The sequence below is a fragment of the Rhinolophus sinicus genome, chromosome 14 (genome assembly GCF_057876585.1).
Source record: "Rhinolophus sinicus isolate RSI-liver-muscle chromosome 14, RSI-T2T, whole genome shotgun sequence".
NCBI classification, from domain to species: Eukaryota; Metazoa; Chordata; class Mammalia; order Chiroptera; family Rhinolophidae; genus Rhinolophus; species Rhinolophus sinicus.
The window spans coordinates 57,177,963-57,203,880 of record NC_142514.1 but is presented as its reverse complement, the minus strand read 5'-3'; the positions used below and the strand labels follow the sequence as shown (position 1 = coordinate 57,203,880).

At 38.9% G+C, this 25,918-nt stretch overlaps 1 protein-coding gene across 4 annotated transcripts in view; it reads right to left on the bottom strand.

The window, feature by feature from the left end:
* Nucleotides 1-23,764, bottom strand: part of AK5 (adenylate kinase 5) — a 204,352-nt gene extending 180,588 nt beyond the window's left edge. The window contains exons 1-5 of one of the 4 annotated variants that reach the window (XM_019743342.3): nucleotides 23,119-23,764; nucleotides 18,651-18,837; nucleotides 13,676-13,843; nucleotides 9,360-9,529; nucleotides 9,148-9,261 (exon numbers count right to left, since the gene is read on the bottom strand). In XM_019743342.3, coding sequence (XP_019598901.3) covers nucleotides 9,148-9,261; nucleotides 9,360-9,529; nucleotides 13,676-13,843; nucleotides 18,651-18,837; nucleotides 23,119-23,178 — 699 coding nt within the window. In that variant the 5' untranslated portion in view covers nucleotides 23,179-23,764. The remainder of the gene's footprint in view (nucleotides 1-9,147; nucleotides 9,262-9,359; nucleotides 9,530-13,675; nucleotides 13,844-18,650; nucleotides 18,838-23,118) is intronic. The other 3 variants (XM_019743343.3, XM_088791211.1, XM_088791212.1) reach the window with 3 other exon arrangements.
* Nucleotides 23,765-25,918: the final 2,154 nt, after the last annotated feature.

The following is a 25,918-nucleotide window of genomic DNA, read 5'->3' as shown; positions in this document are numbered from 1 at the left end:
TTTAGGCTCCTTTTAAATGGCACAGTTGAGGCTAAATTACAGGTCCTACAGGAAATCACCACTAGAAAAAGAAAAAAATTTAAAAGGCTCATATATACCTGCTCCAGCAGGCCTCACCCACTTTTATCTCACAATGGAATTCACCAGGGCTGTGTGTGCTCATGGGCCACAACCCATTCAGAAGCAAAACCCCTGGAGTCCTTTATTTCTTACTCAAGAAGCCTGAAGGAATGCAAATGAGTAAGAGTGGATTATTATGGGGATAATCTTGCTTCCATTATTTTATTTAAAATAAATACTCCCCAAGCACTAGTGAAAGCTACTGTGGCTTGGGGTTGGGGTGGGGGGCTTTAAATTACCTTCATTACCACCCCCCCCACCACTTCACTATAACCCAAGTAAAAATGCTTAGTCCCTGCTATTACTAAGCATCAGTACTTTAACTAAGAACATCATACCTCAAAACTATGAATAACATACCTCAGAAAACAAACAATGGTGAACTACTGATTTAAACAAGAGTTTGGATTTGTGTTAAAGAAGCCATTACTTCAGTTAGTCCCCTATACGCTCTCTAAGTGTTATGAGTCAGACATATTTAATTCCCGTCCATGATCCCTTAAGAAGGATATGTGCGCCGCAGGAGGATGACGCAAGATGGTGAACTGGAGAGCAGGAAGAAATATTAGATCTCCTGTTTAAATTAACTTTTTAAAAAAAATTTGACAAGTAAGTAGGAGAAATTAAGCTGCATAAATATTTAATATATAGGCTGATTGTGTGACCCCCCACTAGTTCAGGCAGCCATATGTCACCTATGTAGGGTCTACATATCTTTGTGTGTTTTTGTTTTGTTGTGACAAACAACAATTACAACCAGACACAGCTGACACAAGCGGAGGACAAATGGCACTGTAGGGTATGGTCTCCAATGCCTTGGAAGGGCTAGGCCAGTGATGCAAAGGTGAGATCCGACTGAGGTGGGAGTTGGAGGGCTGCCATGAACTAAAGACCACCTCCACTGTCCAATGACAGCAACATTACTCAGATTTAGGAATACAGACTGGGAATTACCAAATCTCCAAAATTTTCAAGGCAAGCCAGAAATCTGCTTTTTAATACGAAAGCTCTCAATTTTAGAATTTGGCACACATTTAAAAAAAATGTTGTCTAAAGCCCATATTCAGCCTAAAGGCTGCTAGACTATGACCTCAAGATTAGAGACAGCTAGTGATCTAGAATATCTGTATCCCTTCCCTTGGAATCTTAACTCTGTCTTCACTTGCTCCTGGCTTTAGGCAACTTATTTAACTTGTCTGCTTTAGTTTCCTTACCTGGAAACTTGGAATAGCAACAGCTCGTGTTGTGGGGTGAAGTGATGACACAATGAAAATCAATTATAGGACATGTGTATTCAAATATAAATTTCTAGAAACAATATACTTTGCTTGCACCAAAAACAGAATCAAGAGTATAGGAACACTGGAAAAATCAGGTCAGTAGAACACCAACTGGCATCTATAAATACAACAGAAAGTAAAAGTCTGGCTCTTTGGGACATTTGGGTCACAGAAACATAAAATGTCTTGTTTTGACTGTACTTAGAGGAAAACCAACCAACTTGACCATCAAAGAAGTCCTGCACAGGTCTCAAACAAGACAGAGGAGGCACCAAACCACGGCCACATGAAAATCACGTGCAAGTGGATTCACCAGCCTCGCCAGGAAATGGAAACGAGGCAGCTCTGTGGGACCGCTCTTGGTGGGGCAGGGAGAGGCTGGGTGGAATCCAAAGAGGGTACACAGAACAGAAGGAATTTTGGTTGTTTAACTATGTAAAACCAAGATGAGTACTGAGAGCACCACCACTATCTGGTGGGGTTCCAAGTGGTTTCTGTCTCACAGTGTGAATGTCCGAGAACTCCAGCTGACAGGTCACTGACTAGAGTGGTTTCCAGCCATTTCTAGCAGTAGAAAAATTTCTTCCAACAGTTTTACCTGAAAAACTCCAAACATAAAATAAAACACAGCTGTTCTGGGCTGTCTTAAACCCTCCAGGTAGCCTCTAAAGGGCTCCATCAATCAAGTTGAAAACAGCCCCTAGAAGGAATCTTAAGTCCCTTTTGCCTTCAAAGCCTCTGGCAAAAAGAAGGGACGAGTAGGTGAGGGCCCTTTTACTGTGTAAATCTATGGAGTGTTTATCCTCAACTTGTCTAACAGTAATAACCACTTCCTTTTGTTGACTGGTTACTATGAGCCAAGAGCTATGCCAAGAACTACAAGTACTAATCTTACTGAATTTTAACAACAATCCTGTGAGGTATGATTATCTTCATTCTTCAAAGGAAAAGACTGAGCTTCAAGAGGGTCAAAAGCACATAGTAAATAAGCATCAAATCCCACTGTCCTCCCTTGACATTGTAACCAATTCCACTGACTTATGTGAGGATCTGAGAAATTGAACTCATGATCACTTTTTAAGCAATCCCTTGATTCCCCCCTCTTCTGGATATCCATGACACTAATATTTATTTTCCACCTCAAATCAACAAACATTTAAAATCCAATATAGTAAAGGAATGCGCTAAGTTGTCAGGGTAGGTGCAGGGATCATGCAAGTGGTTAGTGCTGAGAAAGGAGAATGAAAGGAAGTTTACAATGAGAATGAGGCAGCTTTGCCCTAAGGAGAATGGAATAGAAGCCTGTCTGGGGGAGAGACAGACAGACACACTCATAAACAATAGTTCTTCAAAGATCAACTGACCACTAAGAAGAATTTGTTAGAAAAAAAAAAGTAGCTCATTCATAATAGTAGCAAAACTACAAACTACCTAGGGACAAAGCTAACAAAATAGGTACAAAACTTTTCCATGGAAAACTATAAACCTTTATTTACTGAAGAACATAAAACAAAACCTGAATAAATGGGGTGATATGGCAATGTTTATGGGTGGGAAGATGTCAGTTCTCTGAAAATTAATCTATGTGTAATATAATTTATATTGAAATTCAAATAAAAATCTCAACTTTTTTTTTTTATGGGTCTGAAAAACTGACTCTAAACTTCATAAAGAACAGTAAATGCATAGGCATAGCCAATTTAGAAAAGAAAAACAAAAGGTGGGGGACTGTGCTTTGGACATCGGGATATAATTTAGAACTCTTCAATTAAAACCACAATATTGGTGCAGAAATATATAAACAGACAAATGAAGTCAGCAGAGAAACTGATCGACCCATGGTTTCTCTACTCACTTCTTTTGTCTATTTATATATTTCTGCACCAATATCGTGGTTTTAATCAAAGAGCTCTAAATTATATCCTGATGTCCAAAGCATAGTCCCCCACCCTTTGTTTTCTCAAAAGAAGAGATACAAATAGCCATTAAACATATTTTTTAAATGTTTCAGTTCACAAGTGATTAGGGGAATACGAATTAAAATAGCAATATAAAAACACCTCTAGTCCATCAGGTCGCCTAAAATAAAATGGTTTGAAATTTAGCATTGTGAGATGTGGGGAAATAGGAATAATGTAATCATAAATTTATTTGAGAACACTTTTAAATATCATATTAACAAAATCCAATATATAGATTTTAAACTACACACACACACACACACACACACACACACACACGTCTTCCCTGTAGCTTAGAAAGTCCATTTCTAGAAATATTCCTGAGAGATATTTTGACATATGCAAAGGGAAATGAGTATAAGGATGTCAGTTATCGTGTTATTGGTAATAGCAGAAATTTTAAGCAACCTGAAAGTCCACTAATAAGATGTGCTATATTTATTGAATGTAACATTATGAAACGGTTATAAGAATGAGGTAGATCTATATGTATCAACACAGATAAAGCTCAAAATCAGAATGCAAACTGGAAAAAGCAAGTTATGGGATCATACAAACAGCACTGAGGAAACAGAAGGAGCAGGTCGCTGTGAGAAGTACGAAGCAGTCACGTACAATGCACAAATAGATACATAACACTGGAAAATCAGCTGGGGTCAAATAGTTGAACATATTGTACTTTTTTAAAATATAGATTTGGTGTAGACTTTCCTCCCCCATTTTCAGTAATAGCATTATAGAGTTCTTGGTTTCAGCTTTACTGTTTGGTTAATAAATCCTCAGTAAATAAATCTAGCTTTTCTCTCCCATGGAATATGAAATTCCACCACTTTAATAAAAACCTGGCTTATTAAGCTTTGACGGTGGACTCTGGGCTCTGGAGCGAAATTTTGGCTCTGCAATATGCTCAGTGGGTGGTGAAGAGATCTTCGACTTCCCACCCTTGCCTATCTTGATTGCTTTCTCCTCACTAATCTGTTACGTTTTTTCAACAATCAGGTGAAAGACGAGAAAAAAGTTTTCAGATAGGAAGGAACTACTATAAAATGCAAGGAGAATAGGAGCTGTACTATGATGACAAGGAGAGTCTATCTCACCTCTCTTCCCCTTGAAATAGCAGCCCTGAGAGATGGGAGAGCTCAGCTCTTGGATTGAGAAGCAAGAGTGAAAGGTCAAGATGGAGCTATGCACAGCATGTCACTTGTGGTAGAAACTGCTAGTTATCTCTCAAAATCTGTTTTCCCTGCTTCCATAGTAACAGCTTTGTAGCCAGGCCCATGCCTGACCACAGGACTACATTTCCCAACATCCCTTGTTGTGAAGTTGAGCCATGCGATCTAAGTTCTCATCAATGAACTGTGAGAAGTGATGTGTGCTTCCTGGGAGTCTGGGATTTAAGAAATGGAGCATGTACCTTCTGCACTCTTTTTCCCCTTCCAACCTACGGGAACATGGCCACTAGCAGTGAGCTAGCTTTCATCATACAGATGTCAACCATGTCCCAGGACAGTGGTTCTCAAAGTGTGCTCATGAAACCCCTGGGGATTGCTGAGACTCTTTCAGGAGGCTACAGATCAAAACTGTGTTTATATTAACCCTAAGACACTATGTGCTCTTTTCACTCTCATTCTCTCACAAATGTACAAGAGAGTTTTTCAGTGGTTACTTGAAGTGTGGTGTCACAGCAGCTGGAATGCAAAACCAGACATAAGAATCCAGCTCTCTTCTGCTATGGTAGAAACTAAAGAGATTTGCAAAAATGTAAAGCAATGCCTCTCTTATCACTATTTTCTGTTTTTTGTTTTGGAAAATATGGTTGCTTATTATAAAGATGTGCTATTTATATCAACCTGTATGAATTTATTGCTATTTTAAGATGACTTAATAAATAGTTTTAAATTTCTCAGTTTTAATTTCTCATATGGTAAATATCAATAGGTAAAGTCCATGTAAATGAAAGCTTTTTGATGTCTTTAATAGTTTTTAAACTATTTGGTCCCAAGACCAAAAAAAAATTGAAAACCACTGCACTAGGGGTTGGAGGAACAATGACTTGGAAAGACCGTGCAGCATCTCTGAATGCCTGTGAGGACTGAAGCTACCCTGCTCTCACTCACAGTGTGGCTGTTATGTACAGAAATATAAGTTTCTGTGTTATGCCATCATATCATTTTGTCTTTTTATTAGAGCATCTTGTACTTACTCTACATAATATAAGGGGGGCACGACTATATCAAAACTAAAGTATGTGCCATTGCTTTGCTCAGGCAGCAAGGGCACAGATATTTTGGGCTAGTTGATGACCCTTGTTATGCTATTGCAAACTAATTGGTACAACTATTACTTGTGATAATTTGGAAGGCAGGTCGTGTTCCTATATGAGAAGAAATAGCTAGAAAGAGCTAGAATGTTGGTATGTGTTGACAGCTTTCTGTCGCCTTAGCAACATATTCCGAGAAAGAGATACACCCAAGAAAGTACTGGCCAATTTGCAAACAGATAAAGAAAAAAGAAAGTTTGAAAACGCCAACTTCTTCTATGCCTCCAAACAGCAGAAGACTAGGCTATTATTGCTCAAAGGACTCCCATTAACTTCCACTTACAAAAAAAAAAATAAAATAAAATAAAGAGGGTCCAGCCCTGAGGCAAAACCCAGACTATAGTCTTCCTACCCTAGCCTGTTGTTTTATATGGCCTCAAGGTAACTGCCAGCAAAATGAGAAAACAAAATAATAAAGTAGTTTAATGCTATATCCAGAAAGAGAATTGCGGGTGTGGTTACAGGCATATGGAAGTAACTGGAGACAGAAAGAGAAGTCTACCAAATTTTTGAGGAAATGGTTTTGCCAAAGCAACTAAAAGCTTATGGTTTTTTTCAAACTTAAAATAGCTCGCAGGGAGGACAGAGTCCCCAACACAGCACTCTGATGTGGCCATGCAAGGACAAGGATAGCAGGAAGGACTTCTCAGAGGGCCGGGGCCTTCCGATGAAAATGGATAAAGAGTTACTCCGTGAGACAAAGGAGTTGCCAGTGGACTAGCCCAGGGAAGGCCTGCACACCAGGCCAAGGACCATTCTGGGACTAGCATATATGTATATTGCCAAACTTCCTTTTTCTGAATAGGAGCCTTTATTTAACTTCTCCTGGTCTTGCTCTCCTACTGTTTATTGGTGACAGGGAGGGAAGACAATTTGATGTTTAGTTTACAGGTGACTGAGTATGAAGAGTGAAACCTGGACCTAACAGAGAGAACTGCACATCAAGGAAAGATCCTTGACTTTTGAACTAGACGGTGGGACCCGGAGTTGTTTTCCTTGGGGAGTAAACAAGTACATTCCATGTGTGGGAAGAAGGAAGCATGCAGACATTTGGATGTCTGGAGGGGCAAACTGTGGTAGAAGCTGCTAGCTACTTCTCCCATCCTTCCATAGTAACAGAACTGTAGCCAGGCACCTGACTGCCCAGCTCGATTGTATTTCCCACAGTTACAACATGACTAAATTCTCAACAACAGCACATGCGCAGAAGTGATGGATGTTACTTCCAGAGCTGAGACTTCAGCCTTTCACATTTTCTTCCTTTGTGTGCCAGCTGGAACCCATATGTGATGGCAACCCTGCTTTGACCATACAGATGGTGACAGTGTCCTAGGAGACGGCAGAAAAACAACGTGGAAGGAACCCTGATCCCTAAATGACTTCAAGGAGAAAAGCTGCACAGCTGATCTGGGCTGTTCACTCTGATGCTATCACCTAACAGAAAAACATACTTCTTTGTCTTATACGCCACTTAAGTGTTAGGTCTTTTTGTTTTAGTTCTTTTTGTTACACTGGTCTTACCACCACCAGTATGAGTGTATGGCTGACATCGGAAATTGCTCTTTTCACATACCCTGGACCTGTGAGGAAGTCTTGGGGAAAATTTCTGCGTGTGTGTATGTGCCCACATATGAAAAAAACCTTGAAGAGCTGTGGTGTAACAAAAATATACATTTAGTCTTTGTGCCTGATTCTTAGCGCAGAGCTTCTAAAACCCTTGGAATTTCCTGATAGGTATGTCTTTTGTTGTTCATAATGAACCCCTTCTAACTATACTGGAGTCTAAGATAATAAGGTGACTGAGGGTGGGGCCCCTAGGTAGCACCAGAATGGGGCTCGTGGCTAGAAAGACCAAATGTGAGATTAGAAGGTGGGAACTGAGCCCTTAACCTGTGGGGTCTCTGCTAACTTCGGATAGTCTCAGAGTTGAATTCCATTATTGGACACCTAGTTGGTGTTAAAGGATTGGCGATCTGGTGTGAGAAATCCCCACATATTTGCTGTCAGAAATGGTACCAGAATAAAAGATACCATAGGAGCGTAACCATCCACAGGGTGTGGAGTAATCAGGCCTGCCCCTAACACTTTGCTTTACGTAAACACTTCAACTTTGCCTCGGTGCCCTCTGAATTCCTGCAGGTCAGCTGGGGCAGCATCGCTCTCGGGTACCACTATACTGCCCACAGTGGCCAAGAACCTCCAGGCTGCTATAAGACCAACCTAAGAAGATGTTAAAACGGACTTCTCCAGACTCAGAGTGCGGTTGAGACTAGTACATGCAAGTGACAGCACCTTCTAAAGAGAGAGATAGATCCCAGACCACCCTATAGAACTTGCGAACAGGTATCCCCAAATCAGTACTTTGACCCTTGACCCATCACCTGAGTCCAGGCTGTATAAGAGAAGGAGGAGATTGATCTGGTATCCAGAGCGAGATCCTGGAGAATTGTGTATTTCCTGCCCCTTTCCCCTACCCGCTCACTGCAAGCCACATGAGGAAGAGCTGCAGTATTCTGAGACATTGCTTTAAGTATCTGATCCTGAACCAGGTGCAGTCTGAGGATAGCAGAGATATGTGAAATTGACTGAGAAAGTACAGTTTTGATTTAGATTGAACAAGGCTATTTTTTTTTTAATTAAAATGTTTTCCCACTTTTATTGAGATACAGTAATTGTGGACTGGGCTTTTTAATACCTGAAAAATGAGAGTAGCTGTTAATGTTTTTAAAGTGACCAGAAAAGATATGGGGTCTCCCTGAGTTATTATCCAGGGGAGGAAAGAGAAAGACATGACATAGCATGTTTGAAAAGCAATAGAGAGAGAATCAAATAGCTTTTTCCGCTTGTGCCCGCCAAATACATTCATTCCATACATAAGGTAGACCACGGTTGGATGCAATGCCTGCCTGCCTGGCTATCATGCTTCCACCAAGAGCCAAGAATCACATGGGAATGGCTGCCACAGCACTCATTTTAAACAGCAATATCACGTGGCAGCAATAACAACAACAATATTGATTTTTCTAGTTTTTCTCTCTAAAAAGCCAGAGCAATTAGAATTAAGCCCAATGAAGAGGGCTTCCTTCATTGGGAACAATATACGAGTAAGTACAGGTGATGTTTTATATCCTGGGCAGTACTGAATAAGGCTTGCTTTTCGTAACTAAAGATTAAAAATACAATCTTAGGGAAAGTATTTTGAAATAAAGATTACAGAGATTAGCATTTTTAATAAAAACAATTATTTCTATTATTAGTTTTTATCTTTTCTTTTTGGCAGAGACTCTTCAGTTTTTAAGCACCAAAGAAATGAACTTCTGCCAACCCACACTGATGTACTTGCCTGTTTTCAGACCAGAATTCATTCCAAATAACAGCAAGTCTCCCCCCCAAAAAATCATTTTTTTTTCAACTCAAGATTTTAAGTGAAAATTAAGTCATTTAAAATATAAGAAGACATTCTTACTTGGTCCTCAAAAGATAGGGCCTGGGCAACATCTCTTGGAAATCCATCAATAACAATGCCCTCTTCATCAGGTATTTGCATCAATTTCTGTTTTATCTCTGTAATTGTTGTTTCCTTTCATAAAGAAAAAAAGATGCAAAACCACAGTTAAACTTAGTATACTCACAACTGGTATAAAAACGGCAAAATAAATGCAAATTATACAGCAGTACCTGTGGGGCCAATTCTCCAGTTGTAATTATTTTGGCAATAAGACTCCATTTCCTATTGCTGCTGGTACTGTGGATCTTCTTTCTCAGTAATTCTCCCACTGAAATGTATTGAAATCCATAACGTTCTGCGATTTTCAAACTTTGAGTACCCTTTCCACTTCCTGGACCACCTATCATTTAAAACAGAGAAAACTGTGACCTTCTGGTACAATAAGAAATTCTCTTTCATGCAACTACTAAGCTCATCTTGAGAAACAGATTCCAGACCAATAGTACCAGGGCAGGTAACTGTTCCACTAGCCTAACCAAGGAAAGGGTAGATTTGTCATGATCAACTGCATTAGATGAAAGAGACATTTTTTCCCTCTCCCTATTTTAGTAAATAACTAATTTAAAAAATTTTGAACAATGCTGTTGAAAGAAACAATTACTATTTTTCTATGTAAGCTCTAATAGTTTTTCCTCTGTAATCAAAGAAAAATCTATGGGATACAAAAGACAATGATTGAAATAACAGACATGTGCTTCATATCAACAAAGAGTTAATGTGAAATATAGTGAAATGTGACAAATATTTTTAAGCCAAAGGCACACTAATATTGATGTGGCTTATTTAAATCTTTTTTTTTTTTAACTTTTTCTGTTCACGCTTGTGCTGGCCTTATCTCCTATGAGTTTGAAAGAAGTTTTATGCAAAAAATATGCAGAGTAAATGGAATAGTTCCTTATGGTAGAACAATTTCACAGAACTCATGCTGAGTTTGATTTTGTGATATATGAGTGTGAAAGAATCAACATTTTGCAACATAACTCTATACTAATCAATGGTAATTGACATTTATTTTTTAAAAGCATACTTGTAAATCTATGTCTCAAATTTTATTTCTAAATGTTATTGTTTTAGTTAATTTATATTTCTAAACAACCTAGACAAATTGGAATCTAAAGTCTGAACAAATTTCAAAATAAAGCACATAGTAGTCAGCCCAGTCTGATTTGTTATTTGCTGTCAATTATCAAAATGAAATGTTTTCAAATACCTAAGTATAAATTATTTAATAAGCAGACAAAATATTTTAAAAAGTCAATGTCTAATAAATAATGAAATGCTTTGGTAACACTCACTGAAATATAGTTATAATTAAGCAATATTGAAAATAAAAATTCCATAGAAAAGTGAGTTGATGTCCTCCCTACTAATACAATATATCAAGTTTTTGGGGGTAGAAGTAATTTTATACATAATTATGTAATAAACATCTTTTATTTGTGTTGCAAGTAATATAAGTAAAAAAGAAAGACAGGTGTTTTGTTTTGTTTTTGGAAAAAAAAGTTCCAACTGGGTAACTTAGTTGGCCAGGGCTTATTTCCTCATTAAAAAATGTAGCGTGCAGAAGTCTAAGATCAGCTAATATAATGAGAACCATTTCTGAACACCAACCCCAAATAATGTACCTACTATCTGGCTTTACCCTTATTATTGTTTCATTAAGCTTAGGATAGGAACTTGTTTATATTTTTGATCATTCTCTTTCTAAAAAACTCTAAATCCTATCTTATTAGATTTAACATTATGAACTATTACCGTGTTTCCCTGAAAATAAGATGTAGCCGGACCATCAGCTCTAATGCGTCTTTTGGAGCAAAAATTAATATAAGGCCTGGTCTTATACCATGTTATATTGTACCTGGTATATATTATATTATATTATATTATATTATATTATATTATATTATATTATATTATATTACCTGGTCTTATATTAAAATAAGACCAGGTCTCATATTAATTTTTGCTCAAAAAGACGCATTAGAGCTGACGGTCCAGCTATGTCTTATTTTGGGGGAAACACAGTACCAGATTAAATTAATGACTTTGCAAATCAAAAGTTAGTTTGGTTCTAAGTAGCTGCCTTTGGCCTGCTAACCTATGGGCAAATCATGGATTGGCTGAAGGGAAAAAACAAAAATTATATGACCAACTCCATCAACAAATTCAAACTGATTTGATCCCTGAAGAATGAAAGTTATCTTTCATTAACTGTATTACCACACTTGATCTCACAAACCAACAAACTAAGATTATAAATTCCACTGAATTAAAAAAATATATAAAAACACACTAAGAAAGTTATAGCACCTTAACAGAAAAAAATTGTTTTTTGTCAACTAATGGATACAGTAGCAGACAACAAAAAATATGACTGGCAAAACTGACAAGAGAATAGCATTAATTTATTGGATGAGTTTGATTACTGAAACTTCTTCACAAATTAATTTTACTTTCTTCTCTCTCTCAAACCAGAGTGAGTTTAATTGTGTTCTATTTATTTATCTCTAATACTTACAAATATTAGGATCCATCTAATTCTTAGATTTTATGATTATACTAACATAAGACAGATTCATATCTATGCCAAGATGTCCAGCTTAAAAAAAAAAAATTCTGTATCACCACAAGGGAAATTTGGTTTATTTGGATGTAATATCATGGGAAACTAATAAAAATTTGTAAGGTTCAGGTACAATTATTTTATAATTCCTGAAAAATCACAAAATTGCCCCCATTTTCTCAGCTAACCTAAGGTTAGTCTTTTCCTTTCATCTGTTATCTCAATCTTCTAGAAATGTTTACAGTCATTGGTTCTGCATCATTCTTGTAATACATAAAATGTTATAATACAGCACGTAAGTCTAAAACCAAAATCATAATCTTGGGAAGCAACTTGATTTTGCTGAGTAAAAAGAAACTGTATGTGTAATGGAGGAGACTCGTGCATTTATATCTTCTCCAAAGATCTTAGTTTATTGAAATGTTTTAATAATTTCATATAAAATTCACAATGCACAAAAATTCATATATGTGCTGTTTTATACAAGAGAAATTTGATATTACACTTTTTTACGGTCAATCAAGCCTCTACTTGTTCATCCTGTTAATAATCAATGATATTTTACTAAGAGCAACAATAAAAACAAAATTGAAAGAATATTTCATTATAGAATGGTGAAATAATTTCCAATTTTTCTTCACCTGTAGCTCTTTTAATAAAGTATTTCTTTGTGTTCTAGGTAAGGACCTTACATTTTCAAGCACATGCAAAAAAAAAAATCTCATTTTCAAGGATAGAGGTTTATGATGTCAGAGTGACTACCATACACTACAAGAATATTCTGACTTTTGTAAAGTCGATTTCTATATTCTCTTACATTATTTTAAATAATTCAGGTTAAATATATTTGCAATTTCATTTTCATTACACTTAGAGGTATACAAGTGTCACTTTTTCTAGTCTGGTGAACTTAAATTCTTGTTATAGCTTGGGGTGTTTGTTTGCATGCTTTTTTCCTGGTTGCCATCATCATTATATCTTCTGCAAGCAGTACTTCTTTGCATGAAGGCTGTATGCATTTCGCCCTCTGTTAACAGTTACTGGCCAGAATAGCTTTGAACATTTCACATTAGATGTTTGCTTTTGGTCATCTCTGTGAAAGCTGAGTCAAACTGGAAAGTGAGACAATGACTTACCTATGTCTCATGTTCACAGTTCTCTTCATGATTTTTATAGATTCTGAGGAAGTTAGAATTTGCAAGAGTGGTAAAAAATGCATTCTGGAAAAAATACTTAAATAGCTATTTTTCAATAGCTATTCTCCGTGAAGTGGCATCAGACTGATTATTTCCATAGTCAATATATGGCAATATAAAAAATCAACTACTATCATTATCTTGATTAATACTCAGATGTTATTTGCTCTGTAAAACACTATTAGATTTGCTTGTCTAATAACATCAAAACTTATATTTTATTGTAGTTACCAGTTTGCCATAAGGAATATTCCTTTTTTTGAGTCTTTATCAATATGTTATTATTATTTATTTTTCTCTCTGAAGTTAATAGTGAATAAAAATTCAATTTGTTGAGTTAAAGGGAAAAAAACACATCATGTTTAGAAAACTTGGAATGAATTCAGTTATCTGTGTTAAAAATTTAACACAAAACCACGGGACAATAAATCTTGAAGAGATTAGTACTTACTTTCAATTCATTACAGAGAACTTCTATGACATTATAATGGATTCCATAAAAGTGCAATAGGCATTAGATTATACAATTATAACAGTTTGTTTTATTGAAAATTATGCTAAAAATATTTCCATCTACTGTCTTTTGAGCTTTTGTTTCTATTGCTTGTCATTTTTTAACCCAACTAAGTATTTACAAATACAATACATAATTGACATAATTTTTTGAAATGTAAATATATAAACAAGTTAGCAATAGTAACGAGAATTTTGCTTTCTGTCTTCGTACCTATGACAAGAATGATTTTTGGCCGAGGTCTACTCGGATCAAAAACCTCATATTCCTCAATTAACTCTGCCGTCTCGGAGAGGTCTGTATCACTTTCTATGGAGAATTGATGGATGGGAGGGAGCCGATCGTACCGCCGATATGGAAAGTTTGCATTTTCAGGCATTACTGCAAAAGAGTAAGATAACTTTGAAACGAAAAAAAAATAGCATAACAAAACATTTTTTGCATTTAACCAATTAGTAGAAGACATTTAAAAACTAAATGAGTTTGATTTTTTTCAATTGTAAAAAGACCTCATCTCATAAGTGACCAGCACACTTTTTCTTAAAGGGTCAGATAGTCAATATTTTGGGCTTTGAGGAACATACAGTCTCATAGTCAACTTGGTCATGGTAGCAGGAAAGCAGTCATAAACAATATATAAACAAATGGATGTGTTTGTGTTCCAATAAAGCTTTATTTATAAAAACAGGCAGGGAGCCGAACCTGGTCCATGGGTCATAATTTGCCAACCCCTGCTCTAGAGGAACTTTCTTAAGTACAGCCTAGTCTTGCTTGGTCATTTGTATACATCCTGGTCTCGTAAATGGTGCTCCCTACAGTTGTGAAGTACACAACTCCCAAACTTTCACAACTATATGCAGCTGCCATGGAGCCCATGCTTATGCAAAACGTATTTTATTTATTCAATAAATACAGATACACCTTCACTATGATTCAGGCACTCTACTGTAATCCAATGGAATGGCTTGGTGGCATAATGCACCAAAACTTAGGGTACTGTTATTATAGGTAAAAGGATAGCAAGCAATTTCTACATTTGGAATATCTTTCAACATCACTGAATTTTACTTTTCCAATATTTATTACCTTCAACCTCCTTGATTTAAAAATGTAACTATGAAGATTTAAGTTTACATCTACAATAGCTACAAGTATTTGCCATTTATTGCTAGACATGTTTGTGTGTTGAGCATGATTCCGTAGAAGAATAAGATGTAATCCTGTCCCCACAGGGCTTACAAACTGGAGCTTACATGCTTATATTTCACAGCAGTAAGCACACCAGGAGGGTAAGTGCTAAAATGAATATTTCTTATGGTAAACACCGCAGGAATTCAATGAATGGGTAGATCCGTTTGGGTTGGAGTGGTAGGAAAGGCCTTGCAAGAAAGAGGCCAGACTTGAACTTTGAAAGACAAGTACAGGTGATAAAATGTGGAAGGAATATTTCAGTTGGTGGAAACAAAACACTAAGACTCAGAGTCAGTAATACAAATGAAGTAGTCAAAAGAACAAGAGGACAGAGCTGGCAAGCCCAAATCAAGCAGATGGTCTCAACCAGTTGTCAATATATAATGCATGGTTCTTTCCTTTCTCATCCCATGTGTCAGTATTCTAAGAGGCACAGAGAAGCCCTAACTACCCAAAAGGCATCTGCACAAAGGAAACAAGATGCCACCTGGCATTCCATGAGAAATTCAGATAAGGGGACCACTGTATTTTAGTGTGGCATAATGCCCACATCTCCTCCCGAGATGTTTTTACTATCAGGTAGAAATTTCCATTCTCTTTTGATACAATAAATGAGGTCATTGACTACTGACCTACTGGACTCACTTTAGTTCCACAAAAGGAATGGAATAGTCTGCACGTGACAGTGAATATTCTTTAGGAAATTCTGGGAAGGGCTATGTCAGGGAAGGCACTGACAACAGTATCCTGTTCTGCCTTGGAATTTAATTGCTTCATCTAACACAAAGAGAAACTAGGCATTATCCTTGATTGCTTTCTTCCCTCACTCTTCACAACTACTCCTATAGATTTTTAGCTCCAAAACATATCCCCAAATTCCTATGCCTTTACCCATCTCCATGACCACAACTCTTCCCCAAGTCACCATCCCTTACCTGGACTATCATAATAGACTCTCGCAGGTCTGCCTGTTTCCATGCTTATCCCCGCAATCCATTATCCATTGCCTAAAATGCTCTTCTGTTGGTCCCATGGCTGACTGCTTCTTACCATGCACACCCCACCTTAAATGTCACCATTTATAAGAGGACTTTACTTACTTTTTAATCTAAAGCCACCTACTTAATTTCAAAAACATCTCTGTAATAATGCTCTGTAAAACACCTTCCACTTCCTCATCCAAGAGGTCTCTTATTCAATTATTTGTCTTCATCCATTAGAATATTAAGTCCCGTAGCCTAAGTTGGATCCATCCTCCTGTTAATATGGTTAGTTCTGTAACATATGGTATTTCCTATGGCACCCATTGTGCTTCTACTTATATTTTTAATGCCTGACATCATCATTAGACTGTAAGCTCCATGAGGCAGGTGCCGTGTTTGTTCTTTCTTGGTGGCTACATGCTCAAGCCTGAGAGTGTCTGGCACTCAATAAATAGTACTCAATAGATGGTTATTTTGCTCAGCTGACTCATTAACTGACTTCATAGAAATAGGAAAATGAGAAGGGAGTACTGGTTTTGAAGCAGATATGGTATGTTAATCTGTTTGGTTTGGTATGTGTTGAGTAGCATATGACAATGAGATATTCCAGGAGAGAAGCTCTATGGACATTTGGAACTATGGGACTAGAACTTTTATTAAAAAAAAACACAAAGTCATTTTTTGTTCAGTTGTATACATATGGCAGAAAAAACTAAATACTCATCTCTCATTTATAGTAAAATGCTCTAAAGAACTGTCAGTCAATAATTTATCCTTGCTTTTATCATATTTTTACTTAGGAAAGTAATCTGCTTAAATGATTAAAATATTTTGTTTCACATAATAATGTTTCATGATAATAATTACATATTAGCGTGGCTATGTCAATATTTCAGCAAAAATGCATGAATCAATTTATATTCATAGAAATAATTGTAATGCTTTAAATTACTGTGAAGTCAGAAATTTTGTTGAATTTAAAACCTAGTCCATAAATTATAGCTAAAACTTATAAAGCACCAATGCATAAAGCATTTTCATAAAATAAAATTTTATTATTACAAGACAAATCATTTTCTGCCTTTCAGCATACATTCTAGATAAATGACTGTGATACAACATTCTTGTCACCATGGTACATGAAAAAGTTCTAATTGATGATTAATTAAAAGATCTCTGAGTGGAAATTCTTGTGAAGTATTAATAGGTATGGACACTAAAGTTAACAAGCAATTTTAATTCTAATGCAAGTTAAACCTATCTTTTCTATTCCTGTTTTAGTTTCTCCTGCCAGATCAGGAGTTACAAACTGGCTATCTGTGGGCCGAATAGAGTCCCATAGATGTGTTTTGTTCAGTTGGACATTTTTCCAAAATTTGTACTTAACTGCCTTTAGACAACAACTGTTCTCTCTAGTTCTGCTCTCTAGTGTGACCACAGTCCCCACCAGTCTCTATTACACACTGGCCTGCTTGGCTTCTATGTATAATCAAGCCAAGTGACTATAAAATAGAGACATTTCATTTTGTTGCAAAACTGTCACTTTCTATACCCACTCTGAGAGCAGTTTTCGACTAAGTGAATGTCATATCCTCTTAGATTTAAATTTAAAAACGTAAAAATATCTTAGACTAAATCCAATAATACCTGAGCTTTGTTAGTGCTTTAAGGTTTAGAAAGCAGTTACCCACCCATATTTGTTTCACTTGATTTAACAACGGCATAGGGCATGTATTTAACCTTGAGCCAGATTCTAAGAGTATGACAACACCCTGGGACGTAAGGTAGCCATTTCAGGAAGGTGTCTGAACTCTTCAAACACACGAAAATATCATTGAATCACTGAAATATCAAATATCAATATCACTGAAGCAATAATTTACCTAACGGTGTGCTGCAGCAATAACCGGCAAAAGGTGCTCTCTTGAGCACCTGAGCCTACATCACCTAGTGATAACTTCAGTACAGACAGGAAAGGATTCTTCTCCTCTCTGGAGATGTTTCTGAGCAAATGTGGTTTCTGCTTTCCCTCCCTGCTGTGTTTCTTAAAAATTAACACATTTGACTTTCCCCCACACTGTATTCAAACAAAATCTAAGTGGGTCATGACTAACTAGGGTAAAACAAACTGAAACATATTTCCCCTTGTATTTATTGCAAATAGAATGATCTCCACTTCAAATTCTGCCTGTATAGCTGAAACTTTTCATGGCACAATTTTTGAGAATGATTTAAATTTGGAAAATATAATGATCTTGGCTCCTGGGAAAGAATTAATTTAGTGTCCCCTGATTGGAACTGATTCCATTGTGCACATACTATTACACTTCTCAATTTCCTTCAGAGCCCAAAAGGCTTGTTGGCTGACCCTGAACCACTATTTCAATAAGCACATAGTTTAGAAAACTATCAGAATACCACGAATCTCCTCTAGCAAGTTCCAGTTCTTTGTTTCACACTATTCCTAAAACTATTAAACGAGTTTATGGCTTTTACTTCTTTCATAACACCCAAACACCTAATTAATGTATCACATTCAGTAGCTGCTTAATAAATCCTTGTTGAATTAACTAGTAGAAACTCTACATGTGTTTATGCAGATGCATCAATAGGAACTCTGAATTTGAAACCATGTTAATAAGTCAAATCTCTTCCCAGCGAGTAATGACTATTAATTTTGTCTGTCATCTTCTCATTTATTTTGAAGTCTTATTTGAAATTTCAAGAACAATTCATAGCTTGCTAATGTAATTCATTTTGCAAAATAATGAAGTCAGTAACAAAAACTTCACTAAGCCTTTATAATGAAGTGCTGGACAATGGTATGTAATTATGTTTGTCTTATCATAGAGGTGCTTAAAATTAGTGGCAGAGGGAGATTAATCATGGTCCAGGGCCAAATACCCTTTCAGGCATTTGGACACCTAATAAATTAAACTACTGCCTACAGCCTATACGGTCTGGTTTAAAGAGAACTGCTATAACTATAAACTATTATTCTGCATATACATTACCATTTCTCAGAAAGGATCTCCGTGACTGTCCTCCATTGAGTGGAGGCAAGGTCTTCTTTTCCTGGCTGACAAATGTATCCCACTTCACCTTGTCACAGCCACCTAGTTCCTTTACTTTCTGTAAACAACTTTCCAAGTACTCTACTGGATCTTCAGGCTTAGAACACATCAGTCCATTCAAAAGGCTCTGAAACACAACAAAATATGCCCACATAAAATATGTTTTAAAACCCCCTTTTTAAAAATAATGTATGTCCCATCTCTAAATTCTGGGTTTTATTCTTTGCATTTGTCTTTTAATAAATAATTAGAGTTGAAATTATGATCTGATTAATTAAGATCACCCCTTAAATTCTTGACCAATTAGTTTTCAGCTCATCAGTCTCTGCTTTTTAAACAATTCAGGCAACGATATAGTTTAAAATGGAAGAGCTCTATCAAAGTGAGATAAAGCACAGTGTGTAAAATACCCCAGTTATTATTGATCACATTTCTACCCATCCTTAAAGTCTCCAAGCCTCAGTTTCTTCTAGTGTAAAATAGGGGTAATAATACCTACCTCAGAGGGCTTTCTTAAGGACTGAAAAATTTAGTATTTGTAAAATGCATATTAAATACGTGGCACACAGTAAGTGCTCAATAAATGTTGTTGGCAATTTTAGCTAATATTGTTATCATTATTACAGTCTCCCCTGACCCCTCAGGTTGGCTTGTGGACCCTTTCTTCTGTGTTCCTATGGTACTCAGAAAAAAGCCTGTCATTAATACTGCAATCATCAGTTTATCAGTCAGTCTCCTCATCCAAACTATAAACCTCTCAACAACACAGTGTGGGTCTTATTTATTTTTCAGTCTCTAGCCCTTGACACTTTCCCTGACACATGATAGGTGAATACTGAACAGTTTCTAATTAGGAAAAAAATTTCACTCAAAACATGAAGTCTGAGACTCAAAAAATGCTATTTGATATATAAGTCACCATAATTCCCACTGAGGTTATAGAAGGGGGGGGCAAAAGCATGACCCTGTTTTTTTGTTTTGTTTTTTTTTTCTGTTCCTGGTATCTGATGCATCACATAGACTAGTTTCTAAAAATGCTACAAATTTGGAAATGCTGACTCCTAGGAACTGGACTGCTGTACAAAATATTTTAGAGTATTTCATGGAAAAAGCATTGAGGATTATTATCACCAATAGACATTACTAATGCACAAAACACACACCCTTTGAAAGGTTGACATCTTTCCTAAGTACAGTGTTTATTTTCACATTATTCTTGTGCAGTTTGCTCAAAATGGTAGGCGATTCTTACCATGTACAATTGTTCTCTGAAATCCTAAATAGTGTGCATTAGAGTGTTGAATCAGACCAGTTTAACTGTAGAGGGAGTGGGAAAAACTAACTTGGGCATCCACGCCGTTTTTTGTGTCAAAATGTGTGCTACACACACACACACACACACTCACAGAGCTTTTAACTTCTCACATTCTCCTATGTTAATGTAGCTAACTCTGAGGCAGTGATTCCTCTTTGTCTTATACATTAGCTAACACAACGCATTCTCAGTCTTATGCAGCGTTATTATCTACATTTTATAGATTAAGAAATCACGACTCAGAGATGTTAATTGATCAAGGTTACTCAGATAGAAACTCATAGGCCCGGGATTCCAACTCAGTGTTTCGGATTCAAAATCATATATATTACTCTTTCTCTACACTTTGCAAAAATATGATATGGGATGGGATAGAAAGAAAATGCCAGATTATCTTTGCCCCATACATAATCCAAATCAAGATTACACAATCAAGATTATGTCTTTTGTTTTTTTAATACTTATTATTAATTGCTCAATGAAGTTTCTTTTCTTTCTCTCTTTCTTGTTTTACTGGAAAATAAACATTTCCAGCCTCTCTAAACAAAATTAACTCCCCAAAGCATACTGATTTTAGAAGGGGGGGGATGGGTTCCACTCCTTCCTGGATAATTTAAGTCTTTTTTTCTAGTAGCAGGCCATCAGAAAGATCAAAGATAACTAGCAAACATTACTACTCAGTCTCTTTGAGTTAATTGTTTGAGGACTTGAATGACCTAATTTGACTTTTCACAGTATTCAAATTAATTGCCAAATCTCTGCTCTAAGGTATAGCAGTATACGTTCGATATATACACCATAAAGTTAGCTAGAGTTAAAAAATCATGACAAAAATCGGGGGTGGGGGTGGGGGGAAGTGGTTTAAAAAGAAACATTTAATCTAAAAATGGAAACACATTTCAAACTTGAACCTACTAGACATATTCCATTTAGCCTACGTGATTTCTTCTCAAGTCAGGAAGAAACCTGAAAAAGTCAATTAGCTATACCGAGTTGTTTGACAATATCTAAATTCAATAATTAGTCACTTGGTCTATAATGGTGTTTAACATCCACGTCTGGGCTGATGTGTTGGGTTTGATAGATTCCTAATTGTTAAACGTTGTATACTGTGGTTTTGAGGGAGAAAAAATCTAGTTTGGAAACTTAAAGTATTTGGTTTTGTCATCTACACTCATCACATGGAGAAGTGCCAGGTTTTTACTTCTCTGTTTGCTGTGCACACACAGATTCTTCTTACTGGAAGGCCTTTGGAGGTCACCAGCAGTCTCCTTCCATCTTCCATTGTCCAGGATTGCATTTAAGTACACCGTGTTACTGCATTTCACCTAAGCCAGTTGACTTCCTTTTTTGGGTGTGCTCTGTTTTTAAAATCTCATTCAAATGCAGAAAAGCCAATGAAAGAAAAGCACAGCACCTGAACAGAAATAAATTCCTGTTTTGCATACACAGTGATTTTCATGAACAAACTATCAAAATGCTCTGTGGTTACTTTCCACCAAGGAGGAAAAACAATTATAGAAAAAAGATGAACTATGAAGCAGCACTTTACACTCAGGTGACTCTCCTGCAGATGTTTCTAGTTATTCTTTTAGAAATGTAGGAATGAAATTGATCTCAGTAGTAATATTTGTGACAAAAACATTCAGTTCTTCATCTCCATATTTACTTTTTGAAAATAAAAAATAAAAAACGGAAAAAGGAAAACTTAACCAGAATCCTACACTGTCCTTACACAACACTGCCTGATAATTTTCAAGCACGAGTAACACACTTGATAGATTTGTGGCTTCACATACCAGGCTTGGACTAAGTGGGTGATTTACCTGGAAATCTTGGCTTCAAATGGACCTAAAAACGGTGGCTTACAGAGGTGAACAACAACAACAAAATGAAGATCTGTAATTACAGCCCATTTTAAAGCTATTTCAGAAAAACAGGGGCAAAATTCTTTTCCCAAATGGTATTTTAAAATTCCTTTCAGTAGAACAATCCCCTCTCCCCCCATACAGGGGAAAGAAAAACTCATGACCTTTAATTTACTGTATCAGTCTACAGTCTCATCTTTCCGAAATAGGGGGCCAGGTTTGCAGTGAATGGATGGATGTCCCTGTCAGGGTTCCCTCTGTGGAACTTGGCCGGCTTCCATTTCTTTCCTTCTTTTTTTTTTTTTAAACCTAAGCAAATGTCTTACAATTCAAATATGGAGAGAATGAAAGGAAGCAAAACGATTCGCGACGGAGGCTGTGGTTTGGAGCTAACCACGGTTCCTTTGGTTCCTCAATCCTCTTCCACATTCACAATGTGTCCCGCACCCCCCGGGTCCCTGGTGCAGATGATGCTGTGATGCGGTCTGAAGACAGAGCAACAGGAGTCACGCCCGCCTCGCCGCTGCCTCTCGGACCTTGCTTCCTCTAGGTGGGTTGGAGAGGGCTGGCGAAAGCTGGGCCGCCGAGGCGGCGAAGTGAACCCTCCCTTCCAAGGCTACGGAAAAACGTGCTCAGGAGTTCATTCACCGAAAGCGCAGAGCAGCGCCGGTTGCCTGCCACCCGGGAGGTAGCGCTGCACTAGGTGGGTTTGGATTTGTTTTTGCATCTTCATCCCTCTCCTCCAAACTGTCCCCGACGAGGGCTGCTTCCGTCTACACGGCTGGGACCCCGACCCTCGGCGCGCGGAGGGGTTAGGGCTCTTGATACCCGGTTTCGAGTCCTTGCTGGCTCCTGGGCGCCAGCGTACCCACCTGGCCTGGCCCTCGCCTCCAGAAAGCGCGGGCGGCCGCTGCTTGTAGCCCACCCTGGATGTCCGCGTCCGAGGGGTGCAGCCTGCTTCCAGCACCCGCTGGAAGACTGAAACTTGACCTAGGAGATGCGGGCTCCTGAGCCCAGCCATCGGAATAAGGACCCCGGCAACCCCCCAGGAAGGGCGACTACCCCCCGGCGAGCGGGCGAGCGAGCTTCTGCTAGCCCCTTCACTTCCGTGCCCCACGTCGGCAAGGTGGGACGGGGCGCGGCTTCCTCCCCATGAACCCCAAGATGCCCTCCTCACCCCGATCCTCCCCATTCTCCCGCCCCTCTGCCAGCCCTAGCCCCCTACCTCGAAAAGCTGAGGGATTTCCCTTCGGGCCAAATACTCCTTGGCATCGTTGGTGTTCATGGCTGTGCCGCGCGTGCCTTGGGCGCAGGCTGGGAGGCTCCCGGGTTGCGGCGACTTGGGCTGGGGCTGGCCGGGTCCGCTCCGTGCACAGTGCAGCCCCCACTCTTGCGCGCAAACACACGCTCAGCTCCGACCGCCCAGGCCAGAGCCCCCCCTCCACCTCTCCCCCCGGGGCTATGGTCTCCAATCTCCCGCCCCGCCGCCGCCTCGGTGCTGGCCCGAGCACCCCGGCTGCGGGCTCCGAGCAGCGGCTTCCCCGGCTCCCAGGCAGCGCGACCGCCAGGGGAGGGGCGGAAACGGTGGAGGAGGGAGGACAGCGCCGCGGACGCCAGACAGCAGCCCGCCTGCCTCTCCTGCTCAGCGCGCCGCGCTCTGCGCCTCCCGGAGCCCAGTCTGCAGCAGCGGCCAGTCACGCTGCGCGGGCGGGCGCGGGGTGCGGGGGTGGGGGCCGGCGTGCGCGAGGCCTCGGAGTCATACCCTCCACGCTAACCCGCAGCCCCCCGGGCGCAGCAACCCGGGGTCAAGTAACCAAAGGAAGAGTCGGGGGCTATAGGAACCTGCGACCTTTTCCTTTCTCCGGACCTTCTCCAACCCCCCCCCCCCACCCTTTCCCACACACACCCCACGGTTACTCCTGCGTCCTTAAGGAGCTCCCAAGAAGAAACCTAATTGTCACAGAATTTGTCATTTATTCATAAGGTTGCCGATCTTTCACAATAGGAAGCTGGGGGTAATGAGAAAAGGGGGATTCATGGTGTGGAATCCACCTCCTTAAGATAAGTTTTAGATCTTGGGTATTTTTATGCTTCAGGAAAGTTTTGTTAGCTGGTTTTAAGTTTTTTTAATTCTTATACATTTCAGTATAAGGTCTTAGAATGAGCCTAAAACCTTCATTAACAGAAGGATTAGTAAGTAGCCAACTAGTTAGTTATCTCCATAAATAAGAGTGGAAGGTGGAAAAGAAAAGTGGGTGGTGGTGGAGAGCTGGAGACCCCTGACATTGGAAACGTGCTTAGTAGGTGTGGGTGGCTTTGTTAATTACATCTGAGGAGTGTGCAGTCAGTGGGCCATCAGAGCACCCTTGGGTGAGTATGGAGGGGTGCGTTAAGGCAGTGATGTAGGTAAAGGATCTTCCTGTTACAGACCGTTATTAAGGTGTACCCATCATCCTACCTCCCAAGATGACTCATTTCCCCCATTAACATATCTTTTTCATTGACTGTTTGAAAGATTGTCTGTGCCACCCTGAGAATGTGATCTTTAACTGTGTGCAAGGCCTGGCTCTGTGGGAGGGTATGTGAGAAACAAGGAGGCGCTGAGAGGAACTGACATCTGGGGTCTGGCCAGAGAGAGAGAGAAGCAAGACTGTAATTGCTTCCAAAAACCAGTGTCTGAATGTCCATTTCGAGTTCATCTTTGCAGATCTTTTCTTGATTCTATTTCATGTCACATAAGCAACTGTTTCTTAAGCCTTAACGACAGTTGCGGTTTTGTTTTACCCAAGAGAGGAAACTCAAGAATTAATTGAATTTTGTAAAACAGTTGAAGTTTTTCTGAACACTTGTGGAACCATCTGTCACATGGTGGCTGATGTTCCACATGAGGCAGATGTTCACATAAGGCAGGTGTTCCAGTTCCTGAGAAATTGTGTTTTGCCCTCAATATGCCACATCACTCCCAGTCCCAGCTTCCATTCCTTTACTTTAAGAGCGGGTTACAGTAGCAGCGAAAGCATTGTCTTTTCCCTATGCGACAATGCTTGGAAAGTACCAGGTTCATGGCATGAAGTCTTCCTGTGTAAGCAGTCATAGCTGAGATGAAGCACCTAGAACTGAAGAGGCCACTTTCTGCAGGACGTTTCAAGGTCATTCTTTACACACAAGAATTTTACAGAGCTTAGCTAACATCCTCCCTCCAGGGGAGGAATAGATCCTAAATGGAGGTACAATTCTAAAAGCATCGTGTAGCTGGGCAAGGATGCCAACTTGCTTGTATAAAGAGAGTAGATAAGGAATACTGTATTCCACTAAATAGTCTGGACAGCCTGAAAAACATAGCAACTGTAGATATGGCAAGTTTTCAGGTAACCTTATACAGTGACAATCAGTGCTTTTCGATGCATTCCAGATGTATGAAAGGCAAGGTGTTCCTAATTACTTTTGCAAAGGGAGTGATGGCCTGGTAGGGAAAGGCTATATGAAGGAAGTGTAATGCTTAAAAACCAGGTTGATGGTTTGGAAGACAGGAAAGAGAAAGGGATAGGTACAACAAATATATCCTTCCCATGGGAAAGCTGGCCCATCATTCCCTGATATAAGTTCCAAGGATGGGTATATAAAGGGTTCATGGCCCTTTGCCCTTTGTTTACTTGGGGAGGCATTCCTACAGGTGCTAACAAATCGAGATGATTGCTGCATGTCTGATGTCTCCAGATAGAATCTCTTCTGCTCCCATGTGGGGAAGGTGTGCTAGGTTCTGAGATGCAACAGTGAATAAGACAGACATGATATCCCTGCTGTTAAGAAACTTACATTCGATGGGAGAGTGCGTGTAGGAAGTACAGATGGACAGTAAACAGATGAAAATGCATAAACAATGTCAGTGCTATCTCTCAAGACACAAGCAAGAACATATCAGACAGTGATAGATGTAATGAAAATGAGACAGGCTTAATTATTGATTTCAAGTGAGGGGGCAGAGACTCCAGATTTGTTTGCCGGAAGTGGCAGAGGAAGAGGAA